The sequence below is a fragment of the Artemia franciscana genome, chromosome 2 (assembly GCF_032884065.1).
Source record: "Artemia franciscana chromosome 2, ASM3288406v1, whole genome shotgun sequence".
Classification (NCBI taxonomy): Eukaryota; Metazoa; Arthropoda; class Branchiopoda; order Anostraca; family Artemiidae; genus Artemia; species Artemia franciscana.
In genome coordinates, this window is record NC_088864.1 from 37,201,209 (window position 1) to 37,219,908 (window position 18,700).

Genomic DNA, 18,700 nt, shown 5'->3' on the forward strand with positions numbered 1-18,700 from the left:
GTCCTAGCACATCCAGAAGCACCGAACTCGCCAAAGCACTGGAACCCCTCTCTAACTCCCCCAAAGAGAGCAGATCCAGTCCGGTTATCTCAATCACGTATCTACGACATTTGCTTATTCTACCCACCAAGTTTTATCCCGATCTCTCCAGTCTATGCGTTTTCCAAGATTTCTGGTTTCTCCCTTCAACTCCCCGACTGTCAACATATCTGGTCGGTATTTAAAATATGAGCTCTGAGACATGAATTCCTTCTAAATATCAAATTTCATTAAGATCTGGTCTCCCATTCTTAAGTTAAAAATACCTCAATTTTTCTAAATTTTTCCAAATTATCACCCCCCTCCTAATCACTTCGTTCATATATGTAACGAACTTCTATATTCGTATCTTCTTTTTACGTAATTGACGGGGTTCACCCCCTCGTCAATACCTCGCTCTTTACGCTAAGTTTCTTTGCCAATTTTCAGCGCACCCATGACCCCACCCTAAGCCTATTTTGCCCATCGGGACTTCCATGCTGAGGGAGTTTCATATTAAACTGATCAGTTTCAATTATTCTCTTCTGAGACAAAGAATTTTTACGCCTTTTTGGAACCTTTAATCCTCTCCATCCTCCTCTACAAACATCTGAGATTTTCAAGGCCCAGAAATGGTTTCTTTCGTCAATAGAAATTGTTTGATGGGGTGTGAAAATACATCGGAAAAAATTGACAGGTGACAATTATTCATAAGTAACAATTGTCTAAGTAGCACTCCATCCTTCTTTGCACCTCATACGCTAGTGAAAAACTGACAAAAACTCTAAAGAACTTGTATCGTTTGCGAAAGTTGTATTATAGTGGTAATTGTATTTTACGTCTCCAAATTTCAACACTAAAACACCCTCTTGTTTAACAAAATTCCGAATTATTTAGCAAACATAATATAAAATTGGGACTGTCTTACACAGTTACAGTTTCTTTGGGAAAAGAACATTATTTTGGCTGCATTTTTTCAAATTTTCTAAGATAGAAATACCTTTCCTCCCTGTGAGCAGGAATGTTTCTAATAATATCTTGCAATTATCAAAATTTTTGATAAATCTTAGGTCCACATTGCTCTGCATTGGTGTCTTAATCTTAACAGAGTCCCTCTAAGTCATTTAAAAAATCTCAACAATATTCTTGTTCTTCACTCTCTATTTTTCCCCTAAATTTCGTTTCTTATTCGAAGAAATTCAACCATTTTTCCATAGCTTTAAAGCCTGCAAATGCATAAGTCTGCTGGTGCTACTAGATTTGTTTCATTAAGTGTTATTTTTTATTTGCTTTTCTTGTGTGTTCTTTTTACACATGTTTAGGCACTGACAAAAACAAATTATGCCTTTGGCATATGCGCTCATATAGTTTTGTACTCATATTTTTATTGCCGAAATAAAAATTACTGTACTATTATTCTCTGCTTTTAAAAGATCCTTCGGGATTTTCACACGCCACTATCCTTTCAAGAGGTTTAGTGGAAGCTATTATTTTAATATAAATCATTAAAAAAAAATCTTTAGAAAAAAATTTATTACTTTTTCTGTTAAATGTCCAGGAAAATTCTTTTTCCGCATTACTTGAATTGTTAGTTATAGAAACAGAAGCCATTGAACTATCAAACGAACTTGGCGTCAACAATTGAATATTGACGAGCCTAGTCTGTATTATTTTGACAATCTTAATAACAGACGACTTCATGCTTCAATGCTGTTGATCATCCTAGGTTTGAATTAGTCATTATTTTCTCTTTTTTTTTAACCAAATCGCGTGTTGAGAATCTGGAGAAAAGATCAGTCATACATAACGGTACTTTGCCAAAAGGGTGTAGGTCACTTTTTTCAGTCTTTGAAGGGGAAAAATGATCGAACGACAGTTCCCCACGAATTTACTGCATCCAAAATTATATGTTTTGATTGATTTTATCATTCTCGACAAAAATCTTTCAAGATGGTACAAAGAAGAAGATTTGTTCAGCTTCGTTTCCTCCTTAACAAAATTGGGAGGATTTAGCTAAGACCCCTTTGCTACAGCACTAGATTTGTACGTATCCGAAGTTGTGTCCAAAATCATTGGAATTTTAATTTGAAATTGATAGGATAAAAATCCTGAAAAAAATCTAAAAGCTATAATGTTATTTCAGCATTGTTAAAAACAACTTTTATTTTACCAATACGTTTTTTCCGATTTTGCATAGCATCAACAACAGCACAACAGTAAAATAACATCACATAACTAAACGAAGTTCATAAATAATAGCGATGCCAATCCCCCTCCCTCTTAAGCCGAAGAAGCGACTTTGGTATCATTTGAGGTGAATTAAAAATTAAATGTCTTTTGAACTGTGTGATATTTGTTTGTCAAAACATGAAGCAAAAAAAAATATTAATTAGGTCGCAATAATATTCAAGATGGTTTGACAGGACTAATAAAGAATTTACCAAGATGTTTACCTCCTAGGAGGTAAACATCTTGGTAAATTACTAATGTAGATCAGGAATAATAAGGGCCCAAGTACAGACCTACGAGGGACACCAATATTATCTAGAAACCTAGAAGCTGATGCGTGACCATTTACATCCACATGATTTTTTCTGACCATGGAAGTAAGATCTCAATAATTCAAGTCTTTACCTCTGATTAATTTTTTCAAACAAGATTATGTGATCTGTCGTGTCAAATCTCTTCTATAAAAATAACTTTATTCCTCACGCCTCTCAATACAACATTTCTATACAACTGACACCTTTCTAAAAGAAAAATGTTATGGCAGGGCGAAGAGCGGATCGACTGCGGCACGATATCTATTTAAAGTCGTCCTACGTTAAAAGTCTCGAGATATCGTATGTTTATGTTTAGGCTGTTGGAGAAGGCTTCCAGTGATTTCATCTTTTCTACTGGGAATGGTAGTTTGTTCCAGATCCTGATGACCCGGGGTATGAACGAATGATGGTAAGAACTAGATCTTGCAATCTTCATCTTCACGGGCTCCAATTGCAGACTGTGCGATCTTGTGTTGCTTTGGGGAATTTTTTGAACAAGCTTGTCTTTTACGTTCCCAAAATTCTCATGAACTATTTTGAAGAGGGTTTTTAAGTCTAAGATCGTTCTTCTTGTCTCAAGTTTATGGAGAGTGAGCCTTCTTAGAGCTCCGTCATACGGAAGGTTTCTGAATCCTTGAAGTCCTTTTACAAAGCGTTTCTGCACCCGTTCTATTCTGTCAATATCCTTTTTGAGATATGGCGACCAGATGACAGTGGCGTATTCAAGCTGTGGCCTGACGTAGCTTGTGTATGCTGATATCTTTGAGTGATTGTCAAGGTCTCGTAGGGATTGACTGAGTAGCCAGAGAGTATTCGACGCTTTACGCACAACCAGGCCGATATGCTTTTCTGGTTTGAGGTCCAAGCTCAGAATTACACCTAGGTCCTTTTCACAGGTAGATATTATCAGGTCGATACCTTTCATTTTGTATGAGTACATCAGATTTTGGCGGCCAAGATGGACGACAGAGTATTTTGCTAAATTTGGTGAAAGTTGCCATTCTTCGAGCTTCTCTGTCAGGGCATCCAAGTCGCTTTGGATTTGTGATGATACACTAGCTTCTCCCAGGAGCTTGGTATCGTCTGCAAACAGGCCGAAGTCGGTTTGGGAAATGGCATTTATGCAAATGTCTATGTACATGCATCTGTCCATGTGGATAATGTGTCTGCAACCTTGACTGTTATTTTTCTATCATTCAGGTACGCTGAGAGCCAATTTTTTAGCTGTCCCTTGATTCCATAGATTTCTAGGCAGTGGATGATTTTTCACAAGGATATTCGGTCGAAGGCCTTAAGTAGATCGATTAGGATAATATCTATTGGAATCCCACGGTCAAGGGTAGACTGGATGTAGTCGTGTATCACTACTAGTTGGGAAACAGTAGAACAGTTTTTAAGGAAGCCATGCTGATGATCTGAGATGAGGTTGTTCAATTCGAAGTGCGAGTTTAACTTTTCCACTATGACCCTTTCCATGATTTTCAGGAAAGGTGAAGTAAGGGTGATCGGGTGATAATTCTCCGGGTCACTCCGTTTCTATTTTCCTTTGAAAATAGGTGTTACATGGGATAACTTTCAGGAAGTAGAAAACTTGCATTGCTCGAATGAGATTTGGAAAAGTATTGCCAGAGGTTCACATAGCTCGTCTCTCACTTCTTTCAGGATGAAGGACGGGATGCCATCAGGATTGAGTGCTTTAGACGCTTTCATGCCCTTCATTGCTCCTAGAACACTTCCTGGCGTGAAGCCAATGCTGTGGAGCTCGCTTCCTGAGTGTGAGTCTTGGAGTTGAGGTAAATAGCCATCGTCAATAGTGAACGTGCTGGCGAAGAATTTTACAAGAGCATTCGCCTTATCTAGGCTAGTGCTATGGACCACATCACTTCGATCTATTAGTGTTGGTAGTTTCTGTTGCTCACCTAGCTTGCGTTTGCACAGGTTGTATAAATCGCTTTTTGTTCTTATTTTCTGGAATTCTTCTCGTTCATAATCTTTGTTGTAGTCTCTGATAGCTTTTCTACATTTTGAGCTGAGTTTTTGAAGCTTGGGGATTCTACTTATGCTTCCAGATGCTTTGTAATCCCTGTATGACTTCTTCCGGTCCCTGATGAGCTTTCTTATGTGCTTTGGAAGGAATATCCTTTTGCTAATGTGTTTATTGTTCCTGAATGGTATGGTTTGAGTGACGGCTCGGTGAAGTATGCCATAGAAAACTTCCCAGGCTTCGGCGATTGGTAGATTATACACAAGGTTGTCCCAATCGGTATGCTCTAGTATTATTTTGAGCTTTGTTATGTCTGTTTTATGGAAGTTTAATTTAAAAGTGGGTCCATCATCCTGTGTACGAATTTTGAGTTGTTCAGCACGGACTTGGCAGTGGACAGCATGTTCGTGGTCGCTTGTAACGGGGTTAACGACTGTTTTTGTAACGAGGAGGTCTACCATGGGTGTGTTGAATACAACTTCCAAAGTGTTGGTTTGACGCGTAGGCTCGAGGACACTCTGCGCTAGGTTCAACTCGCTAGTGAGGTCAATATAGTGTATTAGTTGATCTTTTGAGTTCTGGCTTCTCATCCTGAAGGAATGATTTTTCCAATCATTATGGAATCATTATGGATTTTTCCAATGTTATGAACAAGAGTAGAAACTTGATTTGTTATTTTTTAAAAGAGCAGCAATAGATTTTTCAGTCGAATGACCAGACCAATACCCCAATCAACTCTTAGAAAAAAAATTATTTTATCAAATATCGTTTTTAATTAGTTTTTGTAATAACTTAGACAAAGGGAAAAGAATCGCTATTGTTCGGAAATTACTTGAGTCTATCGTATCCCTTTTTTTAAATTGGAAGGAATTGGGCAACTTTCCATATTTCTGGAAATATCCCAAGTTGTATTAAATGGATGTATTAAAAATATAAAGCAACGGGACAATAACTACACTGACGAGATTTTTTTAAATTATTTGCAGATGATTAGTCTAAACCTAACGAATTGCCACTCTTGAATTTCATTATTACATGCTGAAGTTTATTAGGAGTAACAGGGGCAGTAAATATACTAGGGTTTTGAGATGGTGAAAGATATTTTTTATATAAATATGTGAGCTAATATTTGAGAAATAGTGACAGAAATATTCAGCTATACTATTTTTTTCTTTCAGCTCAATACCACTTTCATTTATTATCAATTATTAGTGTGCTGCTTTGTTATTATGTCCAAGTTTTCCTTTTATTAAATTCCAGGTAGTTTGAGGTGAATTCAATTTCTGAAATCAATTTTTGTAATATATTTTTTTAATTATTCTGAGAATTTAGTTAGCAAATTTTTATAGGTTTTGAACCGCTCAATATTATGGTATAAAGGGTACTTTATTCTTATCTTGTAGAATCCATTTTTTCATCATGACATTTTAATATTGAGGTGCTTATCCATGTTTTTTTGTGCGAAGGTCTGTTCCGATGCAAAGTTATGTAAGGGCAGCAAAGATCCAACTTTTCCTTAAATCTATTTATAAAATGCATCCAAAGCATTGGTTGGCTCTTCCTCTTTAAGAATTTCATTGCAATCCACATTACTAAGTTTTGATTTTAACATTGTTCCATTTGCCTGTAAGTAAATACTCCTTTTTGTAAAACTGCTTTGAGAGACTACCCCTCGTGCTTTGACATTGGACATCGTGATACAGCAGTGAGGCAAAACTTCCGTAGCCATGAAAGTGTCGATAAGAGAAGAAAAGGAATTAGTTACTCGAGTCAGGATAAGACATACAGTTCTTATGCCGTATGATAGGTTGAACTCTAGAACTGCAGCACATACCTATTCAATTCCTTGCTGGGTAGATGGGAGAATCTCCATTAAATTGGGGTTGAAGTCACCGAGAACCATAAACGGCATTCGGAGGTCCGATAGTAGACTTAACACATTTTGTAGTTTATTTAGGAAATGTGCCTTACTTGATGACGGAGGTCGATAAATTACAACTTTTACTAGTTTAACATTATTGGGCACAAAACACTCAACAACACAGCTGTCAAAAACCATTTCGGTATTTAGGGATAAAAAATTCTTTCACCCAAATAGAATTTTTCAATTTGTTTCTCCATTTCCAGGAAAAATTTACCAGTGTAGCAGCACAAGTACACAAAGTTCATCAGAGGTTTGAAGCAAGCAACTTATTTATGATGAAAGCCATGCAGGTATGTGTGCTTCTTTTGTCTAAAACAATATATCCGAGAAAAAATAGGATTATCTTCGAAGCGAAATTCCTCAAGATATGAAAGTATACTTGGATTGACCGTGAAAAAAAACCATAGTGTTCCATAATCTCTAACAAGTTTCTTGAACCAAAAAGAAATGAAAATGATTATATCATACAAATTTAGATTGCAAAACACTATTCTCTGATGATCTAATTTGGGCGCTACCCTTACTGATTTTCTTTCTTTACTTCCTAAATTTACTTTACTACTCAAATTACTTTATTACTTTATTACTCAAAAATTGAACCTAAAAAAAATCTATAAAACAAACTTCACAGTTGAAAGTAAATGATATTATTTTCAAATGGGTTAGTTTTGATCTTAAGTTGCTATCTTACGAGTTAGCATAAATTTTCTATGCAAAGTTTCAAGTAGCGTGAAACGATTCTGTGAATCAATAACTGTCTCGATAAACTGAAAGGATGTTTGTAGTTGTAGAGGGAAATGATCAATCGGTAGGGACAATACCAGCGGCATCTGCTAAGTGAAAGTTCCTATGGGTCGGGTTGTATTTGTTGATCCATGACTATGCTTTTAATTCATCCCAGCTTTTCCATTCCAGACATGACACCCTAAGTGTACTTTATAGGCTGTATATGTCACTTTGTGAAGACCTCATCAAGTCTGATTTATAAAAAGTGTTTACATGTATATTTAGATTAGTTTTGGAATATTTACTTACCCAGCTTTGTATGATGTTCCAGTGCCATGGTAAGGACAAAGAAAAAAAGAGGACTCAATAGTGCTACCTGTGAAAAAAGGGACTTTCCTTGTTATTCAAGGTAGGGAGGGGACTGTAATCTTACTGTATGGGGTTTTTAACAATAGCAACTTCTATGGTGAACTTTTCGTATTGACCGGTCTCCATTTTTGAGTTGCCTCAAGCTCTTTTTTTAAATCCCGGTAAATTTGTTTCAAAATAAAATTTTATTATTAAGATTAATCGAAATACTTGTTACCATCCCTGAATCAGCTACCAGTGATATTTTTCACTAGAGAAATTGTCAATAAGGACTCTTTTGAATCTTTGTCCAATATGAGCGGTGGTTCGCTCTTTACTATGAGGTGACTATCCCTGCAACAGTGATATTGACGGTACCTTTGGCTCTCACATGAAGATATTAAAGATAGAAATTTTGTAAATTATTTCAATTGGGTACATAGGTGTTATGGCTCAATTGTGTCAATATAAACAGTACAACCAATTTATAGGCTTTTTAATTGGGTAGATCAGTAAATTTCGTGATCAATCTGTACCAAACTAAACAATAAAAAACAATCTTTTTGTATATTCAAAGTAAATGGTGACACTAAATCGTGACCGCCAATACGGCCAACGTTATATTTGATTTTCAGCTGTCTGGCCACTTACCTATAAGCTCCATCCGTGTGCCATCTTTGGTTTTTCAAAGTAGTCCACTAGCACGTGATTATTCAAAGTCGATATCGTCGTGATTGGTCAACGATTGACCAAGCTCAGTTCCTCAAGTCGGTTGACTCGATACTAACTAAAATTAATGTCCCGTTTCAGCTCCTCGAAAAGTCACTCTAGTTGCCTAAGATTTAGGTCCTTATTTGTGTTGATATATATTGTGCTGAAATAATCCATGCCCTCCGCTTTGCTGAAGAACAAGCTGTCTCCATGCAACGTGTCCGCAAGGAATTCATTCCTGGTTGGTCCACAAATCCAGAGCTTTTAACTTCATGTGGCCATGCGAAATTTCGGTTTTCGATATGGAAAGAGTGTGGGAGTCCAACTGTCAGGCATGTGAACGACATACAGATCTCTACGAAGCGGAGGTTTTCCAAAACTCCAGCTAAAAATCATAGAAATCTTGTTAATAGCTATTCTGGTCGTGCAAAACAAGATTAAAATATTGTATTTAAATTTGTCTCCTTCTCAGCACCTCCTTCTTCGTCACCATCCTCAGCTGACATTCCAGAGGCCGAATGGTATACATATTATGAAATGGATTTTCTCGCCCCTGATCCCATCATAGAGCAATCTTATGAATTAGCTCTGGATCAGTTTCTGGATGTTCAACCCAATGGAGACTTTTTGGTCAGTACCCGTTCTGTCGAAGATACCATCCAAAAACTAAAATGAAAACGTTTCACCAAGTCAATGCGATTCATTTTAAGTACGAGGAGAAACTCTTACGGCTCATCTGTCTGTGCTTATGCAGATGATTTTCACTTAGGGTGTCGTTCCTTCTTCCTTTTGTGTCAGAGATCTGACTCCTATATCTAAAAAAGGAAAATCTGAAGAACAGTGTACATCATTCTGCCCTATTACTGTAACTACATCTCTTTGCAAGTTCTTTGAGCTACCATTTATTTGGGAAATTGAAATGTCTGCTACACCCCTCCAAACCAGTTCAGATTTAAGCGAGGTACCGTATGTGTTGACGCTCTAACCACGGTTGCAAATACCTTGATTGATGAGGAATCTTCTGAGAAGGCCTTGTTTTGAGGGGAAATGATATCAGACGTCCATTCTAATCCCTTATCCATGCAGCTTCTGATATGCTGGTAAATCTGGTAAATCTACCATGCGATACTTCTGAAAGCTGGTAAACGTGGATTGTGTGCCCCTGATTCCTCGTTGGCAACTTATCCCAGTCAAGAAAGGGGCCCGTCAGGGATCTGTCACCTCTCCCGACATCTTTAACAAGTGTGTACAGAAAGCACAAGATTTTTGCCCATCTTCACTGATTGTGTCTTCTGTCAACCTTTCCTTGGTATGCTATGCTGAAGACATCTTAAAGCTCAGTCGAACTCTTCAAAGTATCACTGAAATTTTTTGAATCCTACAAGCGGAATAACAGGAAGCTGGACTTGAATTCAACTCCTCAAAGTCTGATATTGTCCTGTTTAACTGGAAAATAGATTCCTCTGCACCTTGCATCACACTTGGATCTAGCTCTGTTCAACCGGTGACATCACCTTATGTATCTAGGTCTGCAATCAGACAAAGATTCCCAGTAGCTTACGAGTATCTGCTTCATATGCCTTTGTGGTATAGAAAATCGCTCGCTATTGCGAAATTCAAGGTTGCTAACCCAGAGGTTGCCATCCCCAGACGGATAGTGAATCATAATAAAAAAAAATAGATTGGAATTTAAATGATTGTTCCCACATACTTGAGCAGTGATGTATTTTCTTTCGCGTTGTCTCACTTCAGTTTTTGTTGTTGTTGTTTGCAATCTCTATTGTATTTTTTTTCTTTTCCCTATACTCTGTCTTGTTTTGTTTTTACTTGTGATGGGTTTTTGATTAAATTTCGATAATAATAATAAGATTGTTTAATGCTTTTGCTCTTCAGCATTTATAGTATATTGAGCCATTTTGAAGAATTTTTCCACACATATTATGTAAATTAGATGGTACTCCTTCGGCTTCGGCTCCCAACTTGGACCCGGAACTCATTCATGTTTATTCATTATAATATAACTGATCCATGTACTGGCATTGCAACATGTATTGTGAGTTTTAATGATTAAATTGTCACACGACTGGAGTCATATCTTGCAGTGGTAAGATAATGGTCACATTAGAGAGTAAATGTTTGTTTTTATGCTCGTTCGCTTAGAAGTCTTTTTTCTTATTCTGGTTTCTTTTGTATGATTTGCTTGTGTTGTATTTTGTAAAGTGTTTAATTGTTGTCTTTCACGTTTTATTATTATGTTTTCCTTTACTGCTCCTTCTTCTTGCTTTTATATGACGGGTTTTCAAATAAACAAATAAATAAATTTTAAAGCGGAAAGAAAATATTCGATTCCTGCAGCAGTTACCCCTCGTCAATCCCATGCTCTTTCTGATGAAGTATTACAGTGGTGTGCTTATGAGTGTGCTTTTAAAGTATCATTTAACATATTTTGAGGGCTTCATCAAGTCAAATCTATAAAAAGTGTTCATATGCAAAAGTTAGCTTTTGCTTGATTTCTTAAGAAGCTCCGATAATGTTCCTGGCCCTGCTAGCAGCAAGGGAAAAAAGGACTCATCAGTGCAACCTGAAGCGTACCAGATCATCAGCACACTATTAATATTAACCAAAGTAACAGTTAGCATTACTGGATTAGCAACCAGTAATATTTTTTCTCCCTAGGCAATTTGTTAAAACACATTTTTGAATCTTTATCCACTATGGGCGGTGGTTTGCTCTTTACTAAGCGGTGGCTATCACTGCAACCGTGATATTGACAACACCTTTGGTTCTCACACGAATATACTTAAGATAGATGTTTTGTAAATTATTTTAATTGGATGCCTAGGTGTTTTGTCTTAGTCGTGCCAATATAAACAGTAAAACCAATTCATATGCTTTTTAATTGGGCAGAGATTATATTTCGTGACTAATATGCACATAATTAAACAATTAAAAAATGAAAAAAAAATTCCTTTAGAGTGAATAATGAACTGAAATTTCAAAACGGACAAAAATCATTCCATTTCTGAGGGGTGTGTCCCCTCCTCAATCCCATGCTCTTTCCGCTGAAGTATTACAGTGGTCTTAAATCTTCTCCCATAGGCAAATTTTCAAGCAATTCATCAATCAAAAGTGACAATGCCATAGGTATCTGTTAAGTAAAAGTTTCAATGGGTCTGGTAGTAGCTGTAGACCAATAACTACGCTTTTAACTCATCCTAGCTTTCCCATTCATGAAGTGACACCCTAAGTGTACTTTGTAGGTGCCATGTGAGACTTTGTGCTGGCATCATCAAGCCTAATTTATGAAAACTTATTATATATAAAACTTAGCTTTTGAACGATCCCTAAAACAGCTTCGTATTATGTTTCAGTACCCTGCCGGTGGCGAAATAAAGAAAGCTCATCAGTGCTAGCCATACAAAAAGGGACTTTCCTTTGTTGTTCAAGGCGGGGCACTGTAATTTTTCTGTACTGAGTTTTTAACAATAGTAATTCCTGTGGTGCCCTTTTCGCTTTGATCGGTCGCCAAAAAAGATCGGCCGAAAAAAATCGTCCTTTTCAATTGGAAAAATATGTATATTTCGTAACCAATCTGTACTGAATTAAACATAATAAAAAATAATTTCTTTTTACATAAGGTAAATGGTGACACGAAATTTTAAGGGATAGAAATTATTCCATTCCTGAGGGATTTACCCCCTCCTTAATCCCATGCTTTGTCCGCTGAAGTATTACAGTGGTGTGCTTAAAGCAATTATAAGTGTTCTGGTGTTTGAGCAGTCACTCTTAAAATATTGGGAGAAAAGGTCAAACTTCAGAGTAGAGAGTGAGGAGCTCAGAAGGAGACAGTCCACATCAAATGTGAATAAATTCCGTTCGTTTTAATTTTCAGCGTCTCTCTTTACTTTAATTTGAAAAAAAACTTTATTTTTTATTAGTTTCTTTTCCTTTTTAATACTAAACCCGGGGTTATCCTGAAAGTGACAAGAGCTATGACTCCCTCAAACCAAAATCTCAAAGTGAAAATTTAACATTTGGAGTATATTACTTTGAGAAAAGGTCTTATATAGTGTTCATTATGTCAAATTTTATTGCACAGTTTTCAGCAGTGACATACCCATTTTGGGGGGAGTTCAGTTACTATTTTTAAAATTACGCAGATGTGCATATGATCGTACCTTTGGATGATCAACATTAAAATTAATAGCATATTACATAGTTGGAATCAGCATAACAGATTTCTTTTATGAATATTTTAACCGTAACTCCGGTTTTTAGGAGTTTAGTAGGCCTACCTATTGGCAATGGTCACTTTTCACTTACTGTATAGTATAACGAACTGTTATACTAAACAGTTGTAGGCTCTTTTTGACGTGATGAAAAGTCTTTTCTTTTGAGTATAAGGAACAAGAGTAAAATATTAAACAAAATATAAGGAACTGCCCCCTCCTCAACTCCTCATTCTTAAAGCTAAAGTTTCTTAGGGCTTCAAAAAAAAATTTCATTCCAATTCAACAACCCTTGCGTTTCAGCTGTCGTTCTGAAGAAACAGGACAAAAATCGAACTTTAACATAAGGAATAAGGGATTGAGGATGGGGCAGCCTCTCTCATTTACGGAATATTACCCCCACCCTCTGGCTGGAATATAACCAATCGATCCCACCCCTTTATAATAGCCTATGCACAATTATACATCGCGAAACATAATTTTATGAATTGAGTCAAATTAATTAAATTAAGCAATAAGATAAATATCCATATTAACCATTTGTCTTGAGTGGATTACGTCATTTTTCAGGGCTGAATGCGTAAACCATGCCACATCTCTCCCTCTTTCTTCTTCTGGGCAAAATTCTTAATTTTACTTTTAAAGATAGGAAAGCGAAAGAAAGCACTTTTGTTTTGTTTTCTATTTTCGTCTTTTATATCCTATTGCAATCATAAATTTAGATGCCTATTCCAAACTTATTGGCCCATCACAGATTATTTATGAATTATCTTTTTGAACAAAATAAATCTTCCCAAATTAAAGGTTTAAATCATATTTTTATGGCCAGGCTCGGACTCCCAATACAAAGGTCGCAACTGTGATATTAGAACAGTAATGACAGACGCATATTTTGCTTATCAGTAGATAAATTTATCTTTTTTAGAGAACGTGACTAATCTTACTGACCTGTCGTTGAATAGAATATGTCTCCGAAATGATGTTTAGTAAAATGAATTATAACCAGCAAGCGAATAACAAAATAAAGAGACTGACGTTATGCCATTTGGTTAATTTAGTTTAAAATTGAATATTTACTGTTTGAAGGACGAAAAGAAAATATAGAACAAGTATTATAAATCTTCAGCTAAAGTTTAGTTCGGTGTTCAAGAAAATATCTCCTTTTTGTGTAAGCTTTTTTACCTTTGTACATTGAAAAAGAACCAGTAAGGAAAGAAAAAACATTCCCATAGCGAATGAAGATATATAAGAAGAGTTACCAGCTCCCTGTTCTTCTAGAACACCCCAAAACACCACTTTTTCAGTAATCCCTGGTATACTTTCTCTACGCGTTGCAAATTTCCACCACTCGTAGATTTCTCCCTCAAATATAACTCGTCAAATTTCAACCCTCGAATATCAAATTAAGGCAAAAGCTAGTCAATGGAAAATGCGAAACGGGAAGACTTCTGGGAGGTTCAGAAATTTTTTTTTTATTACCTTTTGAAATATTCAGTCCTCTTTTCCCTTCGTCGCAGCTTGATTAGCTACTGACTTTATCAGTAGTGATGATAGCAATACTCCTACGTGAACCTAATTAGCATAACTGTATTAGCCCAAAACTTGGATGAATGACCTACATATTCCTGTCAGGACATGATTTATATATATTCGACCTTCACTGGATAAGAGGGATGACCAGTTATTATAAAACGTTATATTCAAGTAATGATAAATATATGAATAATTTTTTATTTTGGGTTGTATGAAACTGGTCTTGACACGCGCTTGGATAAAGTAAATCGAACGCATTTTATAATACGCATCGAGCTCTAGTGGATCAAAAGCCAACGGATCTGCTATCCCTTTTGTGAAGATATCATCAAATTTTGTGAAGATACGTTTCTTTGAATCATATGTATGGTTCACGAAGCGCAATGAAGATACGTTTCATTGAATAAAATGTTTTGCAAAAAGCTCAATGAAGATACGTTTCTTTGAATGAAACGTGTGGTTCAAATATTTGTTTTACTCTATTTTACACAAAGCACGATGAAGATATGTTTCCTTGAATCAAATTTGTGGTTCAAAATGTTTTGTACTTCGTTTTGCACAAAGCTTAAGGAAGACGTGTTTCTTTGAATCAGATGTGTGATTCAAAAGTTATGTTCTCTGTTTTGCACTTTGTAGTTGCAAATGTTTTGTACTCAGTTTGGCGCAAAGCTCAATGAATATGTGTTTTTTTTTAATCAGACATGTGGTTCAAAATGTTTTGTACTTCGTTTTGCACAAAGCTTAAGGAAGACATGTTTCTTTGAATCAAAAGTGTGGTTGAAAAGGTTTTGTACTCTGTTTTGTACAAGGCTCGATGGGCTTATGTTTCCATGAATCAAATGTGTTGTTCAAAATGTTTTGTACTGCGTTTTGCACAAAGCTCGATGAAGATACGTTAATTTAAATCAAATATATGATTCAAAGTATTTTGCACTCTGATTTGCCCAAAACATGATGACGATACGTTTCTTTGAATCAAATGTAGGGTTCAAAAAATTGTATATTCCGTTTTGCACAAATTTCAATGAAAATACGATTCTTTGAATCATATTTATGATTCTAATTGTTTTTGCTCTGTTTTTACAAAGGCTCAGTGAAAATACGTTCTTTTTGATCAAATATGTGGTTCAATATGTTTAGTACACTGTTTTGCACAAAGCTCGATGAAGATATGTTTCTTTGAATCAAATGTTTGTTTTGTAGTCTGTTTATCAAGAAGTTCGATGAAGATACGTTTCTTTGAATCAAATATGTGGTACAAAATGTTTTTTAGTCTGTTTTTTACAAAGTTCGACGAAGATACGCTTCTTTGAATCAAATATGAGAGAGAGAGAAGTAAACAGCCAGTCAGACACAGACGCACAGAGAGAGAGGAAAGAGAGAGAGAGAGAGAGAGATAAAAGCACCTACAAACACACAGCGTCAGATATAGAAACATACAAAGACAGAAACAGAGACAAACAAACACCTGCTCAGACAATCAGGCACAGAGAGTGAGAGAGACAAAACATATACAAGCACGTAGACTCAGCCATACAAACAAACAAAAAAAAGACACGGGTACGAGAAAACACCCGCTAAAACACACAAGCACAGAGAAAGAGGGAGAGAGAAAGAGAGTGGAGAGAGAGAGAGACAGAGAGAAAGAGAGACAGAGGGAGAGAGAGAGGAAGAAAGAGAAACACATACAAACACGCAGAGTCAAAAACACAAATACACAAATAGAAACAAGTAAACACCTGCTCAGACGCATAGACACAGAGAGTAACACGGAAAAAAAATACAAAGACAGACAGAGACACGCGAACTCCCACCCAGACACATAAGCACAGAGAGAGAGAGACAAGCAAACAGCCACTCTGACACACAGCCACAGAGAGAGAGAAAAAGGAAAAAACTCACTTATACACAGTATTAGACACGCAAAAATACAGAGACGGACATTGGGAGACGAAAAAACATCCGCTAAAACACACAGGCACAGAGAAAGAGAGAGAGAGAGAGACAAAAACACCTACAAACACTCACAGTCAGACACCCAACCACACAAAGACATGCATACAACCACTCAGAAACCTAGGCAACACAGTGAGAAACAGAGAAAAGCACATATTAACACACAGAGTCAGACATACGAAACACAAAGACAGAAACATAAACATGCAATTATCTGCCCGGACAGAGATGCATAGTGAGAAAGACAAGCAAACAGACAGCCTGACACGCAAGCACAGAGAGAGACAAGCAAACACCCACTAAGACATATAGGCGAAGAGAGAGAGAGAGAGAGAGAGAGGAGAGAGAGAGAGAGAGAGAAGCAGACACAGCCACCCAGACACAGACACATAGAGAGAGACAAGCAAACACCTGCTCAGGCATAGAGGAAGAGAGAAAGAAAGAAAGAGAGAAAGAGAGAGAGTGAGACAAAACAACTAAGAACACACAGAGTCAGACAAATAAACACACAAAGACAGACAGAGAAACGAGCAGACACCTGCTCAGGCAGACAGGGACAGAGAGAGAGACAAGCAAACACCAGCTGAGACACACAGGTTAGAGATAGAGAGAGAGAGAAGGAGGAAAAGACATACAAACACACAGTCAGACGCAAAAACACAAAATACAGGCACAGAAACGAGCAAACACCCGCTCAGACACACAAGCACAAGGATTGAAATAGACAAGCAAATTGCCACTCGGACAGAGAGAGAGAGAGAGAGAGAGAGAGAGAGAGAGAGAGAGAGAGAGAGAGAGAAACCCTTATAAACATACAGATTCTAACACACAGGCACAGAGAGAGAAATTCAAGCAAAGACCCACTTAGACACATAGGCCCAAAGAGATAGAGACAAAACATCGACAAACACACAGAGTCAGCCACACAAACACACACAGGCAGAGAAAGAGAGGCAACAAACACTAAAAGGCAGGTACAGAGACAAGGAAAAACCCGCTCAGACACATAGGAACAACAGTAAGAGAGACAAGCTAACAGCGACTCAGACACACAGGCACAGACAGTAAGAGACGAAAAAACTCCAACAAACACACAGAGTAAGACACAGAAGCAAACAAAGACAGACACAGAGAAAAGCAAACATCCGCTCAGACACACAGGAACAACAGAGAGAGACAAGCAAACATCCACTCAGACACAAAGGTACAGAGAGAGAGAGAGAGAGAGAGAGAGAGAGAGAGAGAGAGAGAGAGAGAGAGAGAGAGAGAGAGAGAGAGAGAGAGAGCGAGAGAGAGAGAGGAGACAAAATACATAAGAAAAACACAGTCAGAAACAAAAAATCAAAAAGACAGACACAGTGATATGCAAACACCTGCTCAGAAACACAGGCACACAAAGAGAGAGGGAGAGACACAATCAATTACTTACACAGAGGTTCAGAGACACAAGCACAGAGAGAGGGAGAAGCAAATACCCGCTCAGACACAAAGGCACAAACAGACAGACAAGCAAACAGCCACTCAGACACACAGGTAGAGAGTGAGGGAGCGTAAAAAACACATGCAAAAACACAGAGAAAGGCCAGCAAAAACACACAGAAACAGACAGAGAAACAAGCAAACACCCGCTCAGACACACAGGTATAGATAGAGAGAGAGAGAGAGAGAGAGAGAGAGAGAGAGAGAGAGAGAGAGAGAGAGGCAAACGCCCGCTCAAACACATAGGCACAGAGACAGAGAGAGAAGGAGAGAGAGAACACATACAAACATACAGAGTCACCCACCCAAACAAAAAAAGACAGACACAGAGACAAGCAAACAGCTACTCAGAAACACAGGCACAGAAAGAGAGAGAGAGAGAGAGAGAGAGAGAGAAACACACAGAGTCAGACCCAAAAGCACACATAGATACACAAAGAGACACGGAAATATTCCGCTCGGACGCTTAGGTACAAAGAGAGAGAGATAAGCAAACAACCGCTCAGACAAACAGGTAACGAGCGAGGAAGAGTAAAAAAAAAGACATGCAAACACACAGAGTAAAACACACAAAAAACTCAAAGACAAACAGAGAAACAAATCTTATGGTATTTTTGTGTCACCCTCTGTGTGCCTGTGTGTTTGAGCGGTCGTTTGTGTGTCTCTGTCTCTCTGTACCTGTGTGTCTGAGTGAGTGTTTCTCTCTATTTCTCTCTCTCTCTCTCTCTCTCTCTCTCTCTCTCTCTCTCCCTCTCTCTCTCTCTCTCACTCTCTCTCTCTCTCTCTCTCTCTCTCTCTCTCTCTCTCTCTCTCTCTCTCTCTCTCTCTCTCTCTCTCTCTCTCTCTCTCTCTCTCTCATTTGATTCAAACAAACGTATCTTCATTGAGATTTTGTACAAAACAGGGTTAAAAAAAATTTTAACAACGCATTTGATTCAAAAAAATTATTTTCAACGCGCATTGTTCAAAACAGAGTACAACACATTTTGAACCATACATTTGACTCAAAGAACCGTATTTTCACGGTACTTGGTGCAAAACAGAGTACAAAACATTTTAAACCGAACATTCGATTCAATGAAGTCTATCTTCATCGAGCTTTGTGTAAAAAAGAATACAAAAGATTTTGTACCACACACTTGAATCAAAGAAAAGTTTATTCATCGAGCTTTTTGCAAAACAAAGTACAAATATTTTGGAAAATTATTTGAATCCAAAACATTGGATTTAAAGAAATGTATATTCTGTG

The 18,700-nt window shown here is 37.2% G+C and overlaps 1 protein-coding gene and 1 long non-coding RNA gene across 3 annotated transcripts in view; one reads left to right on the plus strand and one right to left on the minus strand.

Annotated features, from left to right (window-relative positions):
- LOC136041083 (cholecystokinin receptor type A-like) overlaps positions 1–18,700 on the plus strand; it is a 131,825-nt gene that overhangs the window by 79,571 nt on the left and 33,554 nt on the right. For both annotated transcript variants that reach the window (XM_065725639.1, XM_065725644.1), the window contains one exon: positions 6,673–6,759. In XM_065725639.1, coding sequence (XP_065581711.1) covers positions 6,673–6,725 — 53 coding nt within the window. In that variant the 3' untranslated portion in view covers positions 6,726–6,759. The remainder of the gene's footprint in view (positions 1–6,672; positions 6,760–18,700) is intronic.
- Positions 1–18,700, minus strand: part of LOC136041125 (uncharacterized) — a 106,891-nt gene that overhangs the window by 50,226 nt on the left and 37,965 nt on the right. The gene's annotated exons all lie outside the window — the stretch shown is intronic.